The sequence below is a fragment of the Cupressus sempervirens genome, chromosome 4 (assembly GCF_028749045.1).
Source record: "Cupressus sempervirens isolate cs-2001-9-10 chromosome 4, ASM2874904v1, whole genome shotgun sequence".
In the NCBI taxonomy this organism is placed as follows: Eukaryota; Viridiplantae; Streptophyta; class Pinopsida; order Cupressales; family Cupressaceae; genus Cupressus; species Cupressus sempervirens.
In genome coordinates, this window is record NC_143121.1 from 853,848,298 (window position 1) to 853,871,718 (window position 23,421).

The 23,421-nt window shown below is 35.7% G+C and overlaps 1 protein-coding gene across 1 annotated transcript in view; it reads right to left on the reverse strand.

The window, feature by feature from the left end:
* Positions 1-11,397, reverse strand: part of LOC149564066 (RNA helicase family protein) — a 280,646-nt gene extending 269,249 nt beyond the window's left edge. The window contains exons 1-2 of the mRNA XM_089827161.1: positions 11,159-11,397; positions 49-141 (exon numbers count right to left, since the gene is read on the reverse strand). Coding sequence (XP_089683287.1) covers positions 49-141; positions 11,159-11,364 — 299 coding nt within the window. The 5' untranslated portion in view covers positions 11,365-11,397. The remainder of the gene's footprint in view (positions 1-48; positions 142-11,158) is intronic.
* Positions 11,398-23,421: the final 12,024 nt, after the last annotated feature.

Consider the following 23,421-nt stretch of genomic DNA (forward strand, 5'->3'; position numbering starts at 1 on the left):
TGTTCCAATCGGTCAAAAACTAGCAGTAACAAAAGAAATGGTCCATACTTTATGCAGGTCCTGTCTGAGGTTCTGTCATCAAACCGGATAGAATAACCAACTTCTTCTCCAATTCGAACCCCTAACTCAGATGCCACTCGTCTGAAGATGAGAAGGGCATTAATAAGGAACAGTAGCAAAGGAATAGATCCTTAAAAAAGAAAACATTACCAACACTTTAAAGTTGTACCAGAGAATCCATAGTTCAAAAAGAAAATTTCCTTCCAAGAAATGTTCCTTAAATTATGCACGATCCAAGCTAAAAAAAAATATAGAAAGAGAGCACAAACAATCTAGTAGATTATCGTAGACCCATGTTTTGTATTTGGATGTTGAGTATAGATCAATTCAACCTAGCTAATTAAAGTGTTTATTTCCTAATCATTCCCTGTGACTCTTAGCAGTTTTCTCTACCAAATACGAGTATGTGAATCTAGATACTTATCAAGTTCAGCAGACCTTTAATGAAGTGATTCAAATAGAGATATAGATGCATTGTGGTAAAAATTGGAAGCCTTGACTATGACAACCTTGGAAATTCATTAATACAAAAGAAAACTGATAATTTGAAAATTACTTTTACAAAAGTGTGACTAAAATCTCTCAACTTATTGACATGGGCGAGTTTCAACTACTTATTTATGAATTTCTCCTATTGAATTTGTTAGATTTTAGAGGTCTGCTACAAATGTATTCGCATTGCCATAGTTTTAGTATATCTTTTCCAAATCGCAGTGACCTCTTATATATATAAGAAAGTGAGTAAAGAATAGACATGTCCCTTCATGGGACATGTCTGATCGTTAACATAATTACAATCTTACAACTAATTAATTAATAAATTTTATATATATATATATATATATATATATATATATATATATATATATATATATATATATGCTACAATTTATCTAAGTGAAGCTACAAAACACCAACACTCCCTCTTAGCTAGGGAGGATAAACATAGTACATGTATTACACCATTGGTAATATTAGGTATGGCAAAAAATATATCTTTGATCAAATGATATCTATCATTTTGATATCACAGTTAATATTACGAGTATTAGCCTCCCAGAATATCAATGATAATCACCAAGTACTCAAAAGGTTTTGATATCACATCTGATATCAAGAGTATTGGCCTCCTAGAATATCAACATTCGATATTCACCAAGTACTCAAATAAGGTGTGATATTTGACATCATGAGTATTGGCCTCCCAGAATATCATAAGATATTCGCCACTTACTCAAAATAAGGTTTGATATCACATATGATATCAAGAGTATTGACCTTCCAGAATATCAAAGATATTCACCAAATACTCCAAGTAATGGTCTCCTAGAATGTTGAGATGCAAGACATTCACCATTTACTCAATTGATTTGATCTCATAATACAAGTTATTGTAAGATCGTCACCTTACAATAACTTTTGTAAATACAAGTGACATCATTTGGAAGTCGTCACTTGCTCATGATGTACATAGGGGGTAAGCCCATTAAAATCACATAGATACGAAGAATATTCCTTAATCGCAATACTCTTGTCTGATTTGATTTATCGATAACTAAGGAACCCATCTCAAAATGGTTTACTCCGTCTTAATCAATATGATCAAGATCTCCAAAGGTTGACTGAATCATTTCCTCTATCTGCTCCCTCTTTTGCAAGGTTGCCTCTAATGAAATGTCATGCTCCCTCTCAATCTCCTAAGCTTCTTTACCTTTGAAGAAGTGTTAGACTCCCTCTAAATCTGATATCAATCTCCCCTTTTCTACAAGAACATACTCGGTGGAAAAGATCAAGGCAAATAGCTCTTATAATACATATAGACCTAAAAAAAAAAGAGAGAGATTAACATTATACTCAAGTATAATAATTAGTTCTACATAATATGACTATTCCAATAAAATATAGATAAAATATATTTTGAACATATATGCATATATTCAAACTTCTATATATATCTATATTTTAAACATATTATTTCCTTATTAATAGAACATATGAAATCTAAGGTAACCAATTTCACTTATATCCATAATAAATTATTTAGAAAATATATTTTACTTTATATACATATATATAATCGCCATATATTTTCCATTATAGTATAACTACGAAATAATTATGATACATTCATTCATTCACTCACACACACACACACACACACACATATATATACTTTACCGTGATGGGCCCATGTCTTGCCCAATGCCCTTGTTCCTTGTTCAACATTATAATTACAAGCTTTTTTTATTTATTTTTATTTTACTGTGTACACATTGGCCTTGGCTCACTTCATTTAGTAACACAACGTATGAACAAGGATCTAATCCTATTCTTAATTGGGGTTCCTTAGTTATTCTACTTCCAAGTAATTCATGTGGGGGACTTTCTTTTATCAAATAGTCGACTGAGGAAGCCATGCTACGTTATTCTCCTCTGTCGACTGTTATTCCCAATCTCCCATGCTGGCAGTGAATTGTTAAACCCGTGTGATGGCAATGTCGAGTATTACTATGTCCTTATTTTAATGGGGTCGTATCTTTGGCCAAGCCATGCAATATTACTTTGGAAATATCCCTTCACTTCGAGTTTGCAATTCGACATCTAATGAGACGAAACACATTCTTCAGGCCCCACGTGTACATTTCCTCTCTAACATCCTTGTACAACATCTCGACAAACTCTACCAAGTCGATAAAACCAAGTTTAAATTCACCTCACCGACGACCAACTATTTGCATTCATTAGCAAGGATTGAGATTGGGATTGCGATTCTTTACTATCTTCGCTAACTTAGACTTCAGCTTGATAACGCCGTTGCACACAAATCAACTCATCCTAAACTATTCGCTTCAATCAAGCATATCGGACCCGATGGTCTTAACATCTAGCTTGACCATGTGTCATGATTACCTCCAGACCAACACAACCAATAGTTATGTCATCACCAGTACACGTGTCTTTTGTACCACATATTATTAGCTTTGTCGCAGGCTCGGAATGAAATCTTCTTGCCAAACAATGGACAGTTGAAATGATTCAATTTGTATCTCATTCTATGCTGCTTAATATCCGTAGACTTCAATATTATGCACAGGTATACTAATCTCGATATTGGTCTATATGAAACTTTAGCACTTTTATACAAAAATCCACGTGCAAATAAGATCAACTTATTTTCCCTTGATCCGAACCTGCTCTAATACCATGTTAGATTTTAGAGGTCTGCTACAAATGTATTCGCATTGCCATGTTTTTAGTATATCTTTTCCAAATAGCAGCGACCTCTTATATATATATAAGAAAGTGAGTAAAGAATAGACATGTCCCTTCATGGGACATGTTTGATCGCTAACATAATTACAATCTTATAATTAATTAATTATATATATATATATGCTACAATTTATCCGAGTGAAGCTACAAAACGTCAACAAATCTAATTCATGGAGATTAGTATTTTACTACAAATCTGTCATGGACCTATAGACTAGAAACCAACTTTCATGGGAGTCAGGGAGTTCAGAGACATCATTTGATCAAGCAACTAAAGGTGAGTGACAATCATATTGCCACAACCATTGAGCATTAGGATGTTGCTTGCCAGATGTTAGCCATATTTAGTTGGGGTACTCCTATCTTGGATGAACATGGTGATAGTGGCCTTTCCCTTGTAGAGATCCATTCAGTTCGAGAAGTTGTTAGGATGATCAAACATAATTACTTGCAGTTATTAGCTAATGGAAGCTATCTTCTTGAGTGGACTTACACCTAATACGATGCATATGGGAAAGGAAGATAAGGTAGATGAGCTCACTTATAACCTTGAGGCAACTACAGAGCTATTGGAGAGAACCCACTTGGCTCTTCAAGAGTCACAATGTAATGTCCCCATTTTGGCTAGTATCAAAGTTTAAGAGATTAGCCTATCATTGTGATCCTCTTAGGCAAATTATTGTGGATAGAGGGTCTTCTGAGGCAAAGGCTCAGTTGTGGGAGGGTCCTGTCTTCCTCAAAATTTAGTATGTTCTAATTTGGTCTTCGCTTGCTCATATTGGACTTTGTTTGGGCTAAGTTTCATGTACTTACTATTTATGGCAAGTTTGGTGATGATTGAGAGGGCCCTTTTTATTTTTCGAAAATCCATTTGGTCACGTGGGGAAATAATAGGCGTCTCTTGTTTCCCACAGTATGTCAAAATGATAAGTATTTTGGGAGTTATCATTATTTTAATGGCCAAATTATTATAAAATCATTAAAAGTCTTATTAATAAGTTCTAATTTAACTTTATAATTTCAATAAAGCTGAGGGTTAAGTCACCATTAGAAAGGGTCATTTATTTAATTAATTCATGGAAGCCTATGCCAAGGCATTATTTAAAAGTTACATGGAGTATTTCTATTTCAAAATTCAAATATGCAACCAAAAAAGCAAAGTTTGCATTTAAGTGAATATTGTATGAAAGAAGCTATTAGTTGTTGGTATGTTGACAAAGATTTTGGCCTTAATTGTTATAAAAGCAAGATTCTAGCTTTGATTTAATCATCCTATTTGCTTATATATTTGTGCGTTTGGAGTTCTTCAAGAGTTTTGAAGAGTTCGATGTTGAGATAATTGTAAATTATTTGAGATGAATTGGTTCAATCATGCAAATAAATTGTGTTTATTCTTCTGCTAAGAATTGAAGGATATTTCCGAGAGAATTGATCAAGGAAGAAATCTTAAGTTTGTTAGTGCTGGACATTTGGATTTGCATTCCGATTTGCCAGTTACTGAGGCAGTGTTAGCATATTATATTGCAGATTTGGATGTCTATGAAGGCCATGTTAGAGTCTAAGAAGGGCAGCAATCACATAACAAGTTGTGTCTGAAGTTTAAAGGTTGTCATAAGGGATTTACAATACCAGTGTTCCTCCTCTAGAAGCTACGATCATTATTTCTGAAGATGGTGTTTGACATAGAGAGGTTCATTCATCATATCTAAGGCAGCCAACACCATTTGCATCATCCAGGTCTTTAAATATATTTCTGAAAATAACTATATATTGCATCTTAATATTGGCATTGTGATTATTGCATTCATTTAATGGAGTTATAAGTTTCATGCCACATGTTGTTGTAATCCTCAAAATGATAAGTGTATAGCTTGCATGCTCAGTGTTTGTGATAATGACAGTTAATTGTAGGTGCACATTTTACATGTAGAATTTCTTATATATGCATTTAAAAAGACCAAAAGACATTGCATTTGCACTGAGTTTCTCACTAAGTCATTGTAGTGTTAATTTGCAAGTATTTGAACATCATTTAAACCCATTTCAAGCAAGCAAATACAATCTGAAAATAAAGGACAACGAGATAGAGGTTTCATACAGAGTGTTTAACAAAATGTGAAACATCTAAAAAGTAAAGCAATTTGGTGTTTCTCAAACTTAGAACTGGTTGGAGTTCTTACAATGGTATCAGAGAGGTTTCTTGTCATCCTACGGGGGAGGCCATTGCATTAGAAGTGTTGTATACATCATGGGTAAAACAACCATGGGTAAGAAAAGGTCAATAAAATCCATACAGGGTCTTATGCCCAAGCTTAAGCATGCTATACAAGCCTATAGTGATTTTTGTCAAAATTATAATTATAAGATATCAAGGTTGCTACAACACCTAGAGATTTTGGAATCCTAGTTTATCAAAAAATGAAAAAGAGGCTGTAATAATTTCAATCATGAAAAAGAAGTAGTAGAAGAGAGGGCAGTTATAGGGATTGAATCTTCACTTATTGGGGCAGCCACTAGTTTGTCTTACACATAGGATGAGGGAGGTCCTTCCCAGAGTCGTGAAGTTATGCCTAATTGGTTAGAGGACAGTTGTAGTGAGTCTCAACATTTTCATAAGATGAGCTCATAATCATGGGAATGATGATGACATGATAGCCATCAATGATGGCGGTCCTGCATCAACAGACAACATTGGAGTTTTCAATGATATAGGGCCTAATTTGTATGACAACAGTCCTATGTTTGAGCCCATTGAGGGCATTGATGACAGGACAAGCGTAGAGGATGCTGTGGGTATCACTATGAGTTGTGACTCACATGATGAGAGTGTTAGTTTTGAGGATTGCATGAAAAATGCAAATTCTTCTACTTAAGATTTCTATGACAGCAGTGATTAATGTTTACAGCAGCATGAGATATCAGAGGGTGTACATGTAGAGGATGTTGGTACACCTGATTTGGGTACTACTGATGTTATCTATAAAGATAACTCGTGCTGCGGTGAATCTGATTTTTCATATCAGACTTTAGTAAGTGATTCAGAAATGTCACTAGTTGGTGATAGGTCCCAGGATCATGACTTACAGGGACTTGTAGTTGCATCAGGAGTGGAAGCATGTGAGGAGATTGATATAACAGCAACTTCTACATATTCAGATGAGCCGTTCAACGAGGCACCCAACAGCAGTGCCTCGGTTGCTGATGTGAGCGAGGATGATAGCACACATAATGCTATGTGTCATGAGGTGAGCAATGTAAATGCAGCTTCCTATCACAGTGCAGTTTGTGGACCAGAGAGCTTACATGAGAGTCAGGGAGAGTGACAGTTAGATTGCTATGGCTATAAAGCATTATGACATTGTCCGTCAGATATTAGCTATCTATGGATGGGATTTAATGCCAAAAATCATCCAAATGTGTAGGGGGCAACTAGCCATTTCAAGGATGGCCAGGGATTCTTTGTTGTCCACTAGGTGTTTCGAGGATGACTAGCTGTCCCGAAATCTCAGGGGACATTGCCTGTTGTTCCTTACAGTTTTTTGCAATCAGGGACAGCTGGGGTACATTTCCTTTATGTCCCTCCATCTCTGATTTGTCTCGGGATGGGGATGGGGGTTCTGGGGACACGGGGTGCATCCGTGTAACATACATTATATATGTTATATAGTATGAGGATCACTAAATAGATCAGAAGTCAATAATAATTGTGTATGGCATTTCTCATTGTATGAGAAAGTACAGCTCTGAAGGTTGAATGACAAATATCATATACAGTGAAGGAAATATCAGCTATGAGATATATAATTACTAATGTAAACTTTTGGTAAGTATACACAACCACCATGAACAAGAGGTGAAGTAGCGTGGAGGCTTTCGAATGAAGAATTGACTATGAAGAGAAGTACTTGCAGAAATCTACGAGGTGTTGTGTTTGCAGAGATAAGGTAAAATGGTAAATCATGATTATTTTATTAAACTTGTTCTGAATTTTATGTAGACAAGTTTTCTAAAGCATTGTTAGCATATTTGTTCTAGCAATTTATTTGCAAACATTTGTTGCTATTATAGTGGGTAGCATTGCCCGTGAATGGGCTCTATAAGGTTAATGTTACCACTCTTCCTTTGGCCCCAATCATTTGGAAAAAACCACAAAGTGGATGGTGGAAGTAAAAATTTGATGGAGCATCCAAAGGCAATCCAGGACCATCAGGTGCAGGTTTCATCCTCAGAAATGATGATGGAGACATTGTAAATTTAGGGGAGAAAAGGCTTCAAAATGGGACAAATAATATTGCAGAAGCAGAAGCAGCTTTGTTGGCAATCAGAGCTTCTAAAAAACTAGGGTTAGCCAAACTTCATGTGGAAGAGGACTCATTAATTATCATCAATGCCACCACTAAAGGTTCTTTGGAAGCTTGGCACCTTCAAAATTACATAAGAAATATCATTCAAGAACTGGCCACCCTAGAAGACTTTAAAATCTCCCACATAAAACAGGCAGGTAACATGGGAGCTGATTGAGTGTCAAATTGGGCACTAAATCTTAACATGTTTGAAGTAGATAAGTAGGAGATATATTCCACAGCAAGTCAAATTGTGATATTGCTATCAGGATTTAACTGTGTACTATATAGTCAAACTCATTGACCCATGTATCATGAGTAGTGGTTCACACATGAATCCATCTCTCATGAGAATACATGGAACACTTAGCAGTCATTGGATCTAAGTGATGCTCACAGTCATTGGATCTAAGTGATGCTCACACAGCTTAAGGAGCTTTCTAATGAATGGTTCATAAGGCACAACACTCGGTGAAGGTTTTGAAAATGGGGTTGCAAGCAGAGTGGGTTTAACCATTGAGGAAACTCCGTAGTTAAGCATGCTCGAGCTGGATGGGTGACCTCCCGGGAAGTCTCAGTGCTTCACCTCTATGAGCATCACCTAGATCCAATGAGTGCTAAGTGTTCCATGTATTCTCATGAGAGATGGATTCATGTGTGAATCACTACTCATGATACATGGGTCAATGAGTTTGACCTATATACTACATAGTTAAATCCTGATAGCAATATCACAATGTTTGTAGTTATAGAAGATTTCCAAAATGTACATTGGGAGGATGAGAACGAACTAATTCCTTGAACATTAATCAAAAGAGGAAAACATTTCAAAATGCATTTATGAATAGGTTGGCAAGCTCTTTGTAGATTGTGCAGCATGCAAGAAAGCAAAGGTGATGGGACTTGCATTTAAGGTACCATAACTTGCCACCCCAATTGCAGCCTTTTTCATCTCTTTCATCCGATCAAACAGGGCTTGTTGGGTCTTTCCAAGGTGTTTTGCAGTGAGCAACAATGGAATCAGTTTTTACCCTAGAATGCACTAAACAACAAAATCCATTCCAGGAACTGGCTGGTAAAGCCAGGATGGATAACATGTTTGAGTTTCAGCAGCCCCAACTCACGGAGGTCATTGACTTGTAAGGGGAAATGTTCTTCCAAGTCCAGAATCAACACTGAACAAACACGGATGTGTACTCAATGATTATGGCTTGGGCCTTGCAACTTTCTAGAGTCCAAAGACATATTGCATTTTGTGATGCATCAACTAGTTCCACCGGAAGCCTTGCTAGGCCTTGAAGAAATTTTATCCATTTCAATCCTAGTCTAGGAGAAAACTTTGGTGAAAAGGAAATAGGTATAGAAAAAATTCCAGATACAAAACTTACTCTTTTTTTGTAGCGCTTTGTAGACAGTCAAACACACAAGTGTTTTAAGAAGGCTATAAGGGGTTGGGAAGCCCTAAAATTGCTAGTAATGATCAATATTTATGATAATGACACTGAAAAAATGAAAGCAAGTGCGGGTTGGTCACAAGTTGATGAGGAGAATCTTACAGAAAGTCTAAGAGTACGGGTGACAACTCCCCAAGGGCTTCCATATGCAAACTTGAACCTAAATGCAATGATACAAGAGTGAATTGAGGGTATTGCACCTCAAGCCCTTAGATGAAACCCTTGGCTTCTGGTCAGCCCTTAAATGGGTAATAAGTCTAGTTATGGTTGTGATGGTTGTTTTGTTGTACTATTGTTTTGTCACACTTTATGAAAACCCTTGCTTTTGACATTTGTCCTAGTAGGCAAACCTGTACATGCTTGCAACTTAATGGCTTGTGCTTTTCCCAGCAAGACGCAGCCAATTACATGGTTCACTTTATTATGATAATAGATAATCGTGTATTATTAGTTAATGGTAATCTATTGTAAATATTCAGTTAGCTTTAGTTAGTTGTAGCCTTTTTAGCTTTCTTTCAGCTAGAATAGAATGTTTCTAATCTTTACAATCATTTCCTAACAAACCAACGTTCCATTCTATTGTATTTAACGACCTCTCGGTCTTTGTTAATAACAAGCAAGTATTTTAACAATTACTTCATAATATGGTATCAGAGCCAATACTTCAAATTTTTTAGAAAAATTTATAATTTCTGTCAATATTATTTCTGATTTTTTTCTAAAACCCATCTAGGGTTTCCTCTGTTAAAACCATGGCATCAAAGGCATGAAAAAAATCGCGTGTGTACTGGTTCATCTTGGTCTGCAAAAATCCCGAGCTGGTTATGCCTGAAAAACACGATTTGGACAAATCACATCTGTGTTTTTTGGACAAATACAAGCGATTTTTTCTTCTGTTCACTCAATACACACGCTTTGGACAAATCGCAAGCTGCTGGTCTCCATTCACGTGCTTACAAACTCTTGTCTAAGCAGAGCCATTTTTAACATTTTTTGCAGCTATTTTCTGCACTTTGCGCTCTACAGACACCCTCTTTGGGGTCTTTTTGCTTTCCCAAGCCAAAAACGACCTTAGCTCGGCTGTTTGCAACCTCAAATTGCACTTTTTTGGCCTCCAAATCTCCATTTTCTGCAAATCCGAGCTTTCATGGCTGTCGACTAGGTTTTTTGTCGAAACACTTATTTTCCTAACAAAATACTGATTTTAACAAAATACCACTGAGACAGATCTTTTTACAAACATTCTAGAGAACATTTTTTTTATAGATTTTCTTGTATATGAAAACTGGTTTCACCCTCAACTGATTGATTTTTCTATTTTCCTAACCAAACCAACGCAATATAATACTTGAATTTGTTTCTTATGAAATGCAAAACTTATGAACTGGGGAACAATATTCGACAAGTTATGACATATGCATGCAGTCATTCACTCTTGATTGATCATTTATTTTATTTGTCACTCTAAACTGACTAACGTGGTAAACAAAATTACAAAGAAAGAGTATCTAACATAAGTGTCAAAGAATTGCAGTGTAACGGGAATCGGGGCAATTTGTATGAGCATGAGCCACGTTGAAGTCTTCCTGGAGCAGTTTGATACGGTGGTAACCCATAAATCCAGCTACGGTGCAGTTACAGGGTAATTGATAAGGTTGCTCATAACTCCGGCGGAGGTATAGTGAGAAAAGTTCATGTAGTACAGTTGCCGGGTGGAGAATATGAGGTACCTTTCTTCCTGAGAAATGTTTTTACTTGGATATGGCGAGGTTGAGATGTTACGACTACATAACATATTCCTCTGTGACCCCCGTTTTAAAATATTGATAACGTGACTTTAACTGAATCTTCATCGTGATAAAAAATTGTTCTTAACTCCTCTCCAACATTAATTCAAATCTTTATTTGGAAAATGCCCTCTGTCATGTTTAAAGCTATTTGACGATGTGAAACCAAATGAACTGAATAAGTAATATTATTTATCGTTGGAAGAAATGAAAACGATATTCTAAACTTGATGCTTACTACCTGGCGACTGAAACAGCTGCAACGCGCCTGGGCTGTGTAATGCCCACTTTTCGAGATTTAGTGAAGCCGTGCCTGTGCATAATCTGTGAGAGCTGAGTGGTTTTCCCTGAACCAGTTTCTCCAATTATAACAACAACTGAGTTGTTACTAATGGCCTCCACTATTTCATTTTCGTATTCGTTGATGGGCAGCCGGATTTTCTCCATTTTCCTCCGCTACTCACTTCAGATTTCAAACACAACCCAATTATGCTTTTTCTCCCTGTATGTATACAGCCCGCTGTTCACTTCTCAACTCAAGAATCATCTAAGGGAAACGACCCAGGGGCCGTGCAGGCTAACTTTTTTTTGCTCCGATTTTGTTTTTTTTTTTTAATATATTTGCTCTTGTTAGTTTTGTTTCGTCTTTCTTTCCTTTGATCAATGGAAAAACCAATTGTGGATACACAAACAATGGGAAAACAAGTGGTGGATATGCGAGCTATGGGAAAACAAACCATATCATTGGTAAAAAACGGTCAAGAAATTCTGGTGCACTTTGAAACTAACCATTTAGGTCAAGTCAAAATGGCATCACTCGGCAAGAGAGGGAAATATATTTGGGTCAACGTTAAACAATTCAAGGGCATTTTAAAACATAGACTCGCTCGCTTGAAAGGGTCACATGAAAAGCAGAAACAAAAACAGAGATTGCATAAACCAGAGAAGAAACAGACAGATGTTGTCAAAATGTACCCTCCTCCATACTTAGATGGTGACAGTCATTTGTGTGGTAGCAGCAACTTTGTTGTTTATGTCACTTACAGCCCTACCTCCACACCTCTCGCTCGGTGCCTAGATCTTTATGTGCAAGAACTATTGAGGGCCAAGAGGAGGTTGGAACTCCTAGAGGCTAAGGAACAAGAAAGTTGTCGTAATATACAGGTGTTAATTGCAACAAATAAAACTCTTGCAGATAATAACAACATTTTAAAAACTCAAATCTCAACGCTGCAAGAAACACTTTTAGCAGGGAAGCTTGAATGGCAGAACATGAAGGATGAATGGAAAAACCTGAATGCTACATTGGAAACAAACAAGGTCACAGCAAATGCTAAGTCATCTCATTATAAGGAGAGAACGATTCTTCACACTAATTCGTTGCGAAAGGCAGGGGTTGAAGAGGAGAGGAGAAGTTTTTCAGAAGTCACCAAAACTTGGGACAAAAATAGCAAACACCTTGATATGGCAAGAGAAGAGGCAAAGATTCGTGTGAACACACAAGACGGAGAGGTCAAGGAAAGGCAGCGTAGGGCATCCAATATAATTATCAAAGGGATAAAAGATTATGGGGAAGGCGAACACACCCTCGACTTAACGAGGGATTTCCTACAAGATGTGTTGTTGTGGCAAGGACAAATCTGTCAAGCTTGGAGGGTTGGCAAACCACACACTGAGAGAAATAGACCAATCAAGGTGGTCATGCCCAGCATTAGCGACAAGCAAAATCTACTTAACAAAAAACAGCTCTTGAGGGGTTCTCGCTTTGTTGTAGAGGAGGATTTAACCATGAGACAACAAGTAGAAAGAAGAATGGAAATGGAAAAAATCAGAACAGCTAGAAATGAAGGCAAAAGAACTTGGATGTTTAAGGGAAAAGCAATTATTGCTCATTTTGGCTATCGTTCCAATGAAGAGCAGCAAGAAGGCAACAAAGGTGTGATGACAAACACATTAGCATGCAGTGATACAACAAGATCAGCAATCATGCTTAGCGATAATAACTCAACCTCGAGTCTTTCACATCAAAACAAATAGCAATAAAGCTTAACCTAGGCATCCTTAAGTTTAGTTTGTTAGAATTGCAAAGGTTATCCATGGAGACATGGGCCTCGGTTAGGACCTATTGCGAAAGGCAAAGACATTATTTGTCTCATAGAGACACATGAGCATAAGGGATGTAAGACCCAATTGTTTGAAGGCTACTGGAAGATGGCAGTGTGGAATGAGGCAGCGGGAAATGGTAAAGATCATGGAGGTATAATGGTTCTAGTAAAAGAAAGGGAAGGTCGTGCCATTCAGTTGGAAAAGACTGATTCTAATAAATAATTTATATGGCTCAAAATCGTGGAAAGTAACACTCTTATCAGGATTGCAGCCTGTTACTTTGCTCCACAAGTATCTAAAACTTATAAAAAGTGTGGCTTAGATCACAATGACCCCTATGTTGCGTTAAAGAAAGATGTTGCTATTTTTTCACAGCGTGGGGATGTTCTTCTTGTTGGAGATTTCAATGCTAGGACAGCAAATTGGCAAGCAAATATTTTCAGCTCCAAAGTAAATGATAACCCTATTTGGCTCACAGAAGAAAGAAATCATCAATGGGAAAGAATATCCGAAGATGCTAAAGGCTGCAATCATTTTGGGGAAGAATTGATCACTCTATGTGGCACATTTGATCTCATAATTTGTAATGGTTTGGCTAGATGGGCTAAGTCGGGCACTTTCACTTGCAACACATACAACGGGGCAAGTGTGGTAGATTATGTAATTTGTTCGCAGAATTTGTATGAAAATATTGAAGAAGTTGAAATTGGAGAGCACATTTGGGATCTCAAATCAGATCATAGACCGCTATACGTAAATTTGTATTGGGCAAAAGATAGGCGGATTGGAGCAAAAACCCAAGGCCCTCAATACTCCCCTTCTCAGGGCAAAATTTTGTTAACTTCAGAAAACAGTAACACTTTCAGAGCTACTCTTGAGGAACTTTGTATGGGACACCCTATATATAAACATGGTGTTAACAGTTATGATTTATCAAATCTGATTCATGAGGCTCTTTCAAAATGCAAGAGAGCAAAAAATAGAAAATCTGAAACTAATTGTTTTCTAGCCAATGCTTGGTTTGATAAGGAATGCAAGAGAGCTAGGAGAAACCTAAGGGAGTCAAATAAAACTAACCTTGACATTAAGGCCTACAAATAGATCCTAAAGAAGAAGAAAATTGATTTTGTGTTCACAAGGAGAGAGGAGCTAATTTTCTTGGGCAGAAATAACCCCAAACGTTTTTGGAAAGAACTCCAACCAAGGAGAAAACAAACTGAAAATAATAATATTACTGCCACCCAATAGTTTGAATATGCTAAGAAACTTTATGAACAAGAGGGTGGAGTGGGACAGCCACCTTTGGTCAATGATGATACAAATCTTTTCACTGTGCAAGAGATATAGGCAAGGATTAAGAAGTTAGGTGGAGGTAAAGCAAAAGACCTTGTTGTGCTCCGAGCAAAATAACTGAAGTGGGGTATGAAAACTCTTGCACAACACATCACTGAAATTTTCAACAAAATTTGCCAAGAAGGGTTTTCGAAAGATTGGACAATCAGCCTTGCAATACCACTTTTTAAGAGTGGTGATGTTAACAATCCCTCCAACTACAGGACTATAATGATCAATCCCCTCTTTGCTAAACTTTTTGGCAGCATGATAGAAACTAGGATCAACAAATGGGCAGAAGAAAACAATAAACATGCTAAAGGGCAAGCTGGTTTTAGGCCAAAGCACTCGATAGTGGATCACTGTGTCACTTTAAGAAACAATATTGAAAAAGAGTGGAAGAAAAAGGAAGAGGTATTTTGTTGCTTTGTCAACTTTAAAAAGGCTTTTGACACCGTCCCGAGAGACAAGCTTTGGTTTAGGATGGAAGAATTGGGGATTCCTATGCATCTCAGAGCTGTTGTTCATAGGATGTATGAAGAGGTGAAAGTTAAAATCAGAACTTCAGATGGCATTTCAGAATGTTTTAGGAGTGATATCGGGGTCAAACAGGGCTGCCCTTTATCTCCTACTTTGTTTGGTTTATATATTGACAAATTGGAAGAGTGGTTAAACATGCAAAAGGGTGAAGGCATTCAACTAGGTGAATTTGTTATAAAGTTGCTCCTATATGCGGATGATCTCATTTTAATTGCCAAATCTGCCTATGGTTTGCAAGATCATCTATCTTCTCTTGAGCGCTTTTGCAGAATGGTGGGGATGCAGGTCAATATCAGCAAGACTAAGGTTATGATTTTCTCTAATAATAAAAAACAACACCAACATGAATTTTATTACAATGGAAGTGTTCTTGAAGAAGTTGTGGAGTATAAATACCTTGGCATCGATTTCAACAAAAAACTAAGTTGGTCTAGCTGCAGGTATAAAAGGATATTAGGTGGGTGGAAGGCTTTTTATGCTTTTCAGAATAGGTGTCGTGAAGCAGAGTTGTGGGATTGGAAAACTATTCAAACTTTGTTTGGTCTTCTTGTGCTGCCAGTTGTTCTTTACAGGTGTGACTTATGGGCCAGCAACACTACTATAGCACAATGGAAACAAATCGAAGGAATCCAAAAGCGCTTGATCACAAGCAAGTTTAAAATCAAAAGCACTGTTCCATATGATATCATGCTAAGTGAAATGGGGGCTGCTCCTATTGAGGCACTTGCGATGGTTCATCTTCTAAGCTATCTAAAAATAATCGAAAAAATGGAAGAGGATAGATGGCCTAAAGTTGTCTTTAGTGACACACTATGTAAACGAAAAAGGACTTGGATGCAACAAAACATCAAATGGATGAGTAAATGGAATATTCAATTCAATATGTGCCCCACAAATAATAAAGAAATAAAGGTCTTTGTCATGGAGAAATTCTACAAGATAAATTGGGGAAGCGAGATAAAAAAGAAGAAATTATATTATATAAATGAGTTCAATCCCGCTTGTGATCAACTCCAAAAAGCATACATAGGAGCCAACATTTCTTGGAGGGCTAAAATTCTTATTGCTCAGCTGAGAACCAAATCTCACCAACTTCGTTGTGAGATCGAACATTGGAAGAGGCCAAAGGAGGCTTGGGAAGAGAGAATTTGCAGATTCTGCAATTCTAGGAAAGTGGAAACTGAACAACACTTTATTTTAGAATGTGAGGCCTACAAGAGTGGTAGAGATAAATTTGCGAACACTATATGTGACAGATCTTGGCATAACCTATTCAATGAAGAGTACATTGAGCAATTGGGTGGACTCATCATCATCCTGCACAAACAACGAACATTGCTACTTAAGTCTGCTTGAGTTGTCTTGATGTCCCATAGGCTATTTTTAGCCTCGTGGACATTAAATTTTTATCTATCTATCTATCTTTGGGCACCCACATTTATGTCTAAATTTCCGATCTTGGAACTTCATGGGTGAGTGAAAGCTTAATGCTAATCTTTTGGCTTTCCTCCATTTAGGAGCTCTTCAATTTTAGTCCAAAGCACAACCAAGAAAATTGAAAAATGAACAAAAGTAGGGCTGTTAGTGTTCATGCACTTCCTAGGATTTTTTGGGCGGTAATTGGTGGGGAAATATGACTAACATAGCCACATTGCATACATGGACCCAACTCTCATTTCCCTAATGCTCTTTCTTTTTTCCCATTTTTAAATATATTGTTATTCACTTCTCATTTCAAAACCAATTCAATTATATTATTTTACTCTATATATATAGTGTAAAAAAACATAATTGAATTGGTTTTGAAATACATGGATGCAACTCTCATTTCTCTAATGCTCTTTCATTTTTTCCATTTTTAAATATATTGTTTATTCACTTCTCATTTCAAAACCAATTTAATTATGTTGTTTTTTATTCTATATATATAGGGTAAAAAAACATAATTGAATTGGTTTTGAAATACATGGACGCAACTCTCGTTTCTCTAATGCTCTTTCTTTTTTTGCCATTTTTAAATATATTGTTTATTTGCTTTTCATTTCAAAACTAATTCAATTATGTTTTTTTACTCTATATATATAGAGAAATGAGAGTTGCGTCCACGTATGCAATGTGGTTGTGTTAATCATCTTTCTGCACCAATTATCGCCCAAAAAATCCTAGGAAGTGTATACAAACATACCAAAACAAATCTTATATTAATATATAATTAAAAAACATATAGCCTTATTTTATATATATATATATATAGTATTATTTTTCTATTAAAAAAATAATGCTATGATATTACGTAAAAATGTGTATTTCTATTATTCAAATTTTCATAAAGACATTCAATTTTTTTGATATTATGAAATCTTTTGGCTTTTAATTGAATAGCATATGACCAACTTGAATCTAATTTAATATCTTCTTATCTTATAGATTCTTAATCCAAAGAATCAACTATTGGTTAAACCTAGTTGTTGAGTTCTCTCCTATTCGGACTATGTCATAATAATGTCTTCAAAGATTGGAAAATGACCCAATAATAAGATGTTTTAAGTTTTCTCTCTTGGATCTATGCATAAACAACTCTTTAATTTGGAAATCTAACCATGAAGTTCAATCTCAATTGGGTTGCCTAGAAAATTCTTCATGTAAAAATCCCTATTGGTGTTCCACTCACATTCATTTTGCCACTTTCATCCTTCCCTTTTTGTCACAAAAAAGAAACTATCAAATTGTTGGAATATATATATGGTAAACAAGATATTGAGATGGGGGGGGGGGGGGGGGGGGGGGACGGGGGGGGCGGCGGTGGGGTGCGCAGAGGAGGGGTGAATCAGGATCTTAGTTTTTTGATACTTAAAATCTATCTCATTAAATCATACCCAATTCATCATTAAAATTGTAATGCTAAAACATAAAATAAGTTCATCACATCCATAACAGTTCAACACAACACTATGATTTGGTAACCCAAAAACACTTCAGGATAAAGATAAAACTGAGGTGGGGATGAAACCCACAAATCTTCATTGTTGCAACAATAAAGTTAACTTGTTAAAGTTACAATGTTTGATCATAAAATATGATCTACTTGGTAAGAGGCCTATCATGTTAAAGACTAAAAGACTATTAGGTCTTGCCTTGTTAGAGGGTTTAACACTTACAATAAAGTAAGGACTCTGTTAGGAGATTTACATAGGTCTATTAGGACCACTCTGTTAAGAGATTTGCCCTATCTCAATTACAAAATAACTGATTCAGTACATGACCCTTGGTATGCTCTGTAAACTGATCTTGGGTCTCCTCTTTCCTTTGTCTTTGATTTGATTCTCCTAATCTGATAAATATGTTCAGTCCTTCACTGCTCTGATTGCTCTCTTTGTTGGATCTAACTTGCGACTCCTTCGCATGTGTGTTACCTTCTTCATTTCATCCTCCATCTGATTCTAGGGTTAGAATCCTCTTTAAATAGACTTTATGTGAAGCTTCTAGAACTTGATCATCGGTTTAAACTTCATCATCTTTTGTCATTTATGTCCCTTTTTATAATTGGTTAAAATGTTTGTCTAGGGATCATCATTTTGACTAATGATGCGTAAATAGAATCGGATCTGGCTCTACAAATGTTAAATCTCATAGAAATGTCGGACAAAATGCTTCACATATGAGTTTGTGACATTACAAACTCACATAAAAAAAACTATATTGCTTGGCACTTAAGTGCTTATGATGCTCGGTCATGTATGTTGTTGCTTAGCTTCTATATGTTTGTGTGCTCAACACTTGATAACTTTTCAATATGCTTGGTCATCATTGAATTACTCGGCTCATACTATATTCCTTGGCTCGCATAATTGCTCGATCTCTACTAAATTCTTGACAATCATTATTCTGCTTGACCTTTACTAGATAACTCAGTCATAGTCATTACCTTGTAATCTTGCATAGTAAATTACTTGCAAATGACTAAGTGTTTGGTCACTAATTGACAGCATAGGCTTAGAGACCAACAATCGCCCTTTGACATTAATGGCAAAAATAATTTGTCATGAAATCGTTCCTTACAAAAATATTCTCCCTTGAGACCAAAAAGTTTATTTGCTAATTGATACCTTCTTCATAACTCTCGTAGTTGTGACTCTTGCTTACTCATCACTTCTCCCTTCTTACCACTTATCAATTATCATCCTTGACTTATTTAAAATCTCCCTTGTTTTTATCACTGATGGCAGCTGGATCGTTGGGGTGAGTTGGAACTTCTCAAAAAAAGTTTGATGACTTTCTACAATGTTAGCATAGCCTTGGTTCCATCTTTGTTGTACCTTGTCCAAAATTTGAAATTGAATCTCTAGCTTGGCAATTAGGTTAATAAATCCTACAATGTGTGCAAAATGTGTCTTTTTGTAAAATTTCCTTGGCAACAGAAATAACCTTTTGAATTATCTCTATGTATGGAAATAATTGAAGTTGAATTAATGCCAACTTGGTCCTTATTTTTGCATCTTTAGTTGTGAGCTCAACTAACCTTGTATGATTAAATATAAGTTCACTAAATGAAGATGAACTTGAACTTGTGTCCTTGCTCAAGGAGTGAACATTAGTCTTCATACTTGAATGTAATAATTTTAATGATCATTGAGTATTTGTTGTAAAGAAATCTACATCAGACAATCTCAAATATAAAGAGTTTATTAATTTCAAAACTATTTCCAATTGTGTAATGGTTGTAGAAAGCTCGGTTTGTCATTGTACAAGTTCATGTGAGACTTTTTGCATAAATTTATGATTCATTCTTCTTTTAGACCATTGTAACAACTTCCCATTTGTTCATATGTCCTCTGTCTAAACTCTATCAACTACATGTACTAGTTGATCCAAAATTGTATGTTGATGATTGACATTTTTAATACCAAAAGCATCCATGAAAATGTCTCTAACAATATGCAATACCTGTCTTTTGTTATGTTCTCTCTTTAGTTGTTATTTTTTTGGCCTTCTGAATCAACAAGATTTGCAATTCATGCATTTTCTCTAGGGTAAGATTGTTCAAGTCATATGTAGGTAAATTAATCACCTCATTAAGGTCTATTGACTCATCAACATCCTCTTCTTCATGAGTCATAACGTGAGATCTTAAGGGTGTATCACTCGATAGTAATAGCTATAATTATTTCCCTTTCTCACTTGATCTCTTTTTTGGTTGTTACACTAGTGTAGATATCATCTATTCTATAGGTGTCACTAGTGTAGGCTATGCAACCTTTGCACTCAACATTTGAATGACGGCTTGAGTAGTCTCTTTCTCTTTCTCTGTAATTCCTTCATCTACCGTCTATGTGCTTGAGACTTTCGCATAATTCTCTTCTTTCTTCAATATTTGCATATAAGTCATTGGTGGTGAATATACAATCAATGCCTTACCAAGTTGCTCAACACTTGTAGCCTCTATAACTAGTGTTACTATCACATCATTAGGCTTCTTAACTTCAAGCTTTGGATATTCAATTACCTGTAACAAAATTGGATTTGTACAAAGTTTGCTTGAGTCATTCATCAATCCTTGAATTTCTTCTTTAGTGAGTATATTTGGATTAGCTAGAGAGATATCAATATCATCTTCAATTGTGATAGTATCCTTAAATTTAATTCCTCTAATAAGCTCTTCCATTTTTGTTGTTATCTCATCTAGTTCATGTTTTTCTTCTTTTGTAAATTATGTATTATCTTGTCCTTCTCTCACCTCTATAGTTGGAGTTTATACTCCAAATACTTCTTTCTAGAATTCAATACTTGCTTTCTCTACTTTAGGAACTTTGTATGCCCCATCCTTGGCATAAGCTTCTTAATTGAATCTTTAAGGGTTATAGACATATGTGTCTTCCCAAATCTAGCATGATACATGCCAATGTTATTTCTCTTATTTTCTTTTTTGTGGTCAATGCCCATTTCCATTTGGCATCCACTCTATTATACAATCCCATAGGAATTCTAGTTTCCACTTCCATAGGTGTATGTGTAAACTTGATCAACATACTAATTAAAGCTTCTTCAAGTTTATCTTGATCTTCATTACTCAAAGAATCATACTGCAAGTCTTTAAGAGCCAAAATATTTTTTGATTCTATTAATTTTTCACATACCTAATCCAAAATCATTTAAGGGAGTACCTTTACCATTTGTAGTTTTCTAGTCTCATTAGACTCATATTCCTCCTCCTCTTGTGCAACTATCATATTCTTTGGCTTCTCTTGCACATCTACTTGCTTTCTCTTCTTTGATAGGCTCCCTAGTAATAGCTCGACAATATGTTGTGCTGACCTCCTTCTTGTGATGAACACCTTGCCCTTTGGCCTTGATGGTGTTACCATTTCTTGCATGTTCTTCTAGAGATCTTCCTTTACCTTAGGTGCAATAATCACAACCTTTCTTTGTTTTGGTGCCTTTTGTTCCACAACTGCAAGTTCTTTGCCTTTACTTTCCTTGACTTTTGAGGGTTGTCCTAGCCCTTCTCCTTATTTAGTTTGACTAGCATCAGTAACTTTTCTTTTTCTTTATTTACCCGCCTCAAGTGTGTCAGCTTCAATAGTCAGCTCGACAATAACTATTTCATATGTCCCAAACTTCTCGACACTAGTATCTATTTCTTTTTCTAGTAGTGTAGTGATAGTTGTTGATATGTCATCCATATTTACCTCATTGGGAATAGGTCTCAACCATGCTAACCTAGGTATCATTGCTTATGCATACACAAAAGTTTGTGTCCATAATTAAACTAACTTCACCATAATATTTATCCACAACTCATTTCAGAATCCTCATGATGTTCTTCATTTAGTTTTTGAATTCATCAAAATAGTTGTCCATAACTACTTCAAAGTTATCTCCTAATCTCTATATTAGTTCATTCAATTGATCTACAACGGTTTTGTTCCTATCTCATGACATCCTTCCAACAATAGGGAAATAGTTTTGTTCATAGAAACATATACAAACTAATAGGGATCTAGACTTACAAGATTTATTCTTAGCTTTTCTAATTGCTTTTAGGTTCTTTGTAAGTTGTTGTAATTGCAGCTCAGCAAGATCATATTCATGATCTTTCTTCACAATTTTATATCCCAAATCAACTGCAATGCACAACACATTGTTCAATCTACTAGATTGATAAAACTTGTGTGTAATCACACAAATAGTGAATTTAATTAGTGGATCCTTAATGCAGTCTATTAACATTCCACATCCATTCCACTTTGACTTAGTTAGGTTTTCATTTTTTTCCCGTGTGTCACTCCTTATGCTCTTAGGTCGATCCAATGTCAGATACCCAGTTACTCTTTGAATAATTACTATATTGATCTTGATTTGCCCAACTTCTAACCATACTTTCATGTCATGAACTCAGCTTAGAATAATTTTTATCCATTCGTTCTTGAAATCTTTGGGAAAATCTAGGCCATGAGTTAACCTAGAGGTCTACAACAATTTTGAATTCATCTTTCAAAATTTTATCTACACACAACTTGTCATAAGTTTTTCTGATTTCAAAATCTCCAATTTCTTTCATTTTACATTGTTAACATGATCTAATGTCTTGCACAGTCAAGACTCTAGGTGGAATAGATGACAACGCTCCATCATTATCAATAGGAGTTTCAATATTAACTGTGTTTCTAAATTTTGGTGGAGGCTTGTGATCATTCCTTATGATTTGTGCATTTTTATCCTTGGCCACTTCACTTCTAGACACCATTTGTGAACTAGGGTTTTCAATAAAAATCTTTTCACAAAATATCTTACTCGGTAAAAAGAGTAATAGTTACCTCCTTTCACAAATTTGATAATTCCTTGTTGTGACTCCTTGGTTTGGTTGCAGAGATTGCCTTCAATCTTCTTTTGAACTCTTGATTGCTAAGTAAGAAAAATAATCGTCAAATTCAATATATATGTTTGATCTTTCAATTTAGGTCTACAATAAATGTCCTCATACTTTGATAGTGTATGACAACTAGGCCCAGCCTTAACTATTGTTTGATCGATATTAAGCACTCAGTCATAACCAACTCACTCTATCAGTATGTGATCCTTCTTGATCACTTGGTCTATACTACATGACTTGATCAATATAAACTATACCATTAATGCTCAGTACTTACTAAATTTTCATTTCTAATATTTTCATGCATCTCTTAATTATGAAAATATATCTTTTCAACACTTTAATGCTAGGAACTAATGTAAAATCTAGCTTTCAATAATACAGTTCCTACATACCTCTGATCTTTTATCGAGATGTGGTGTAATCATCAGATCCATTAGATTGGGTGGTCACAATGTCTCCTACTTTGTTGCTTCCATCTCTTACTACTTCTATCGATGTCTTCTTCTTTTTTGGTTTATCATGTAAGAAAAAATGATACATGGATCATAACAAGTGATTGTTCTCGTCATATGACTGGTGACAAAACAAAGTTTGAACATTTTAAAGACTATGATGGTGGTAGTGTAAGGTTTGGTAATAATGAACCTTGTTGC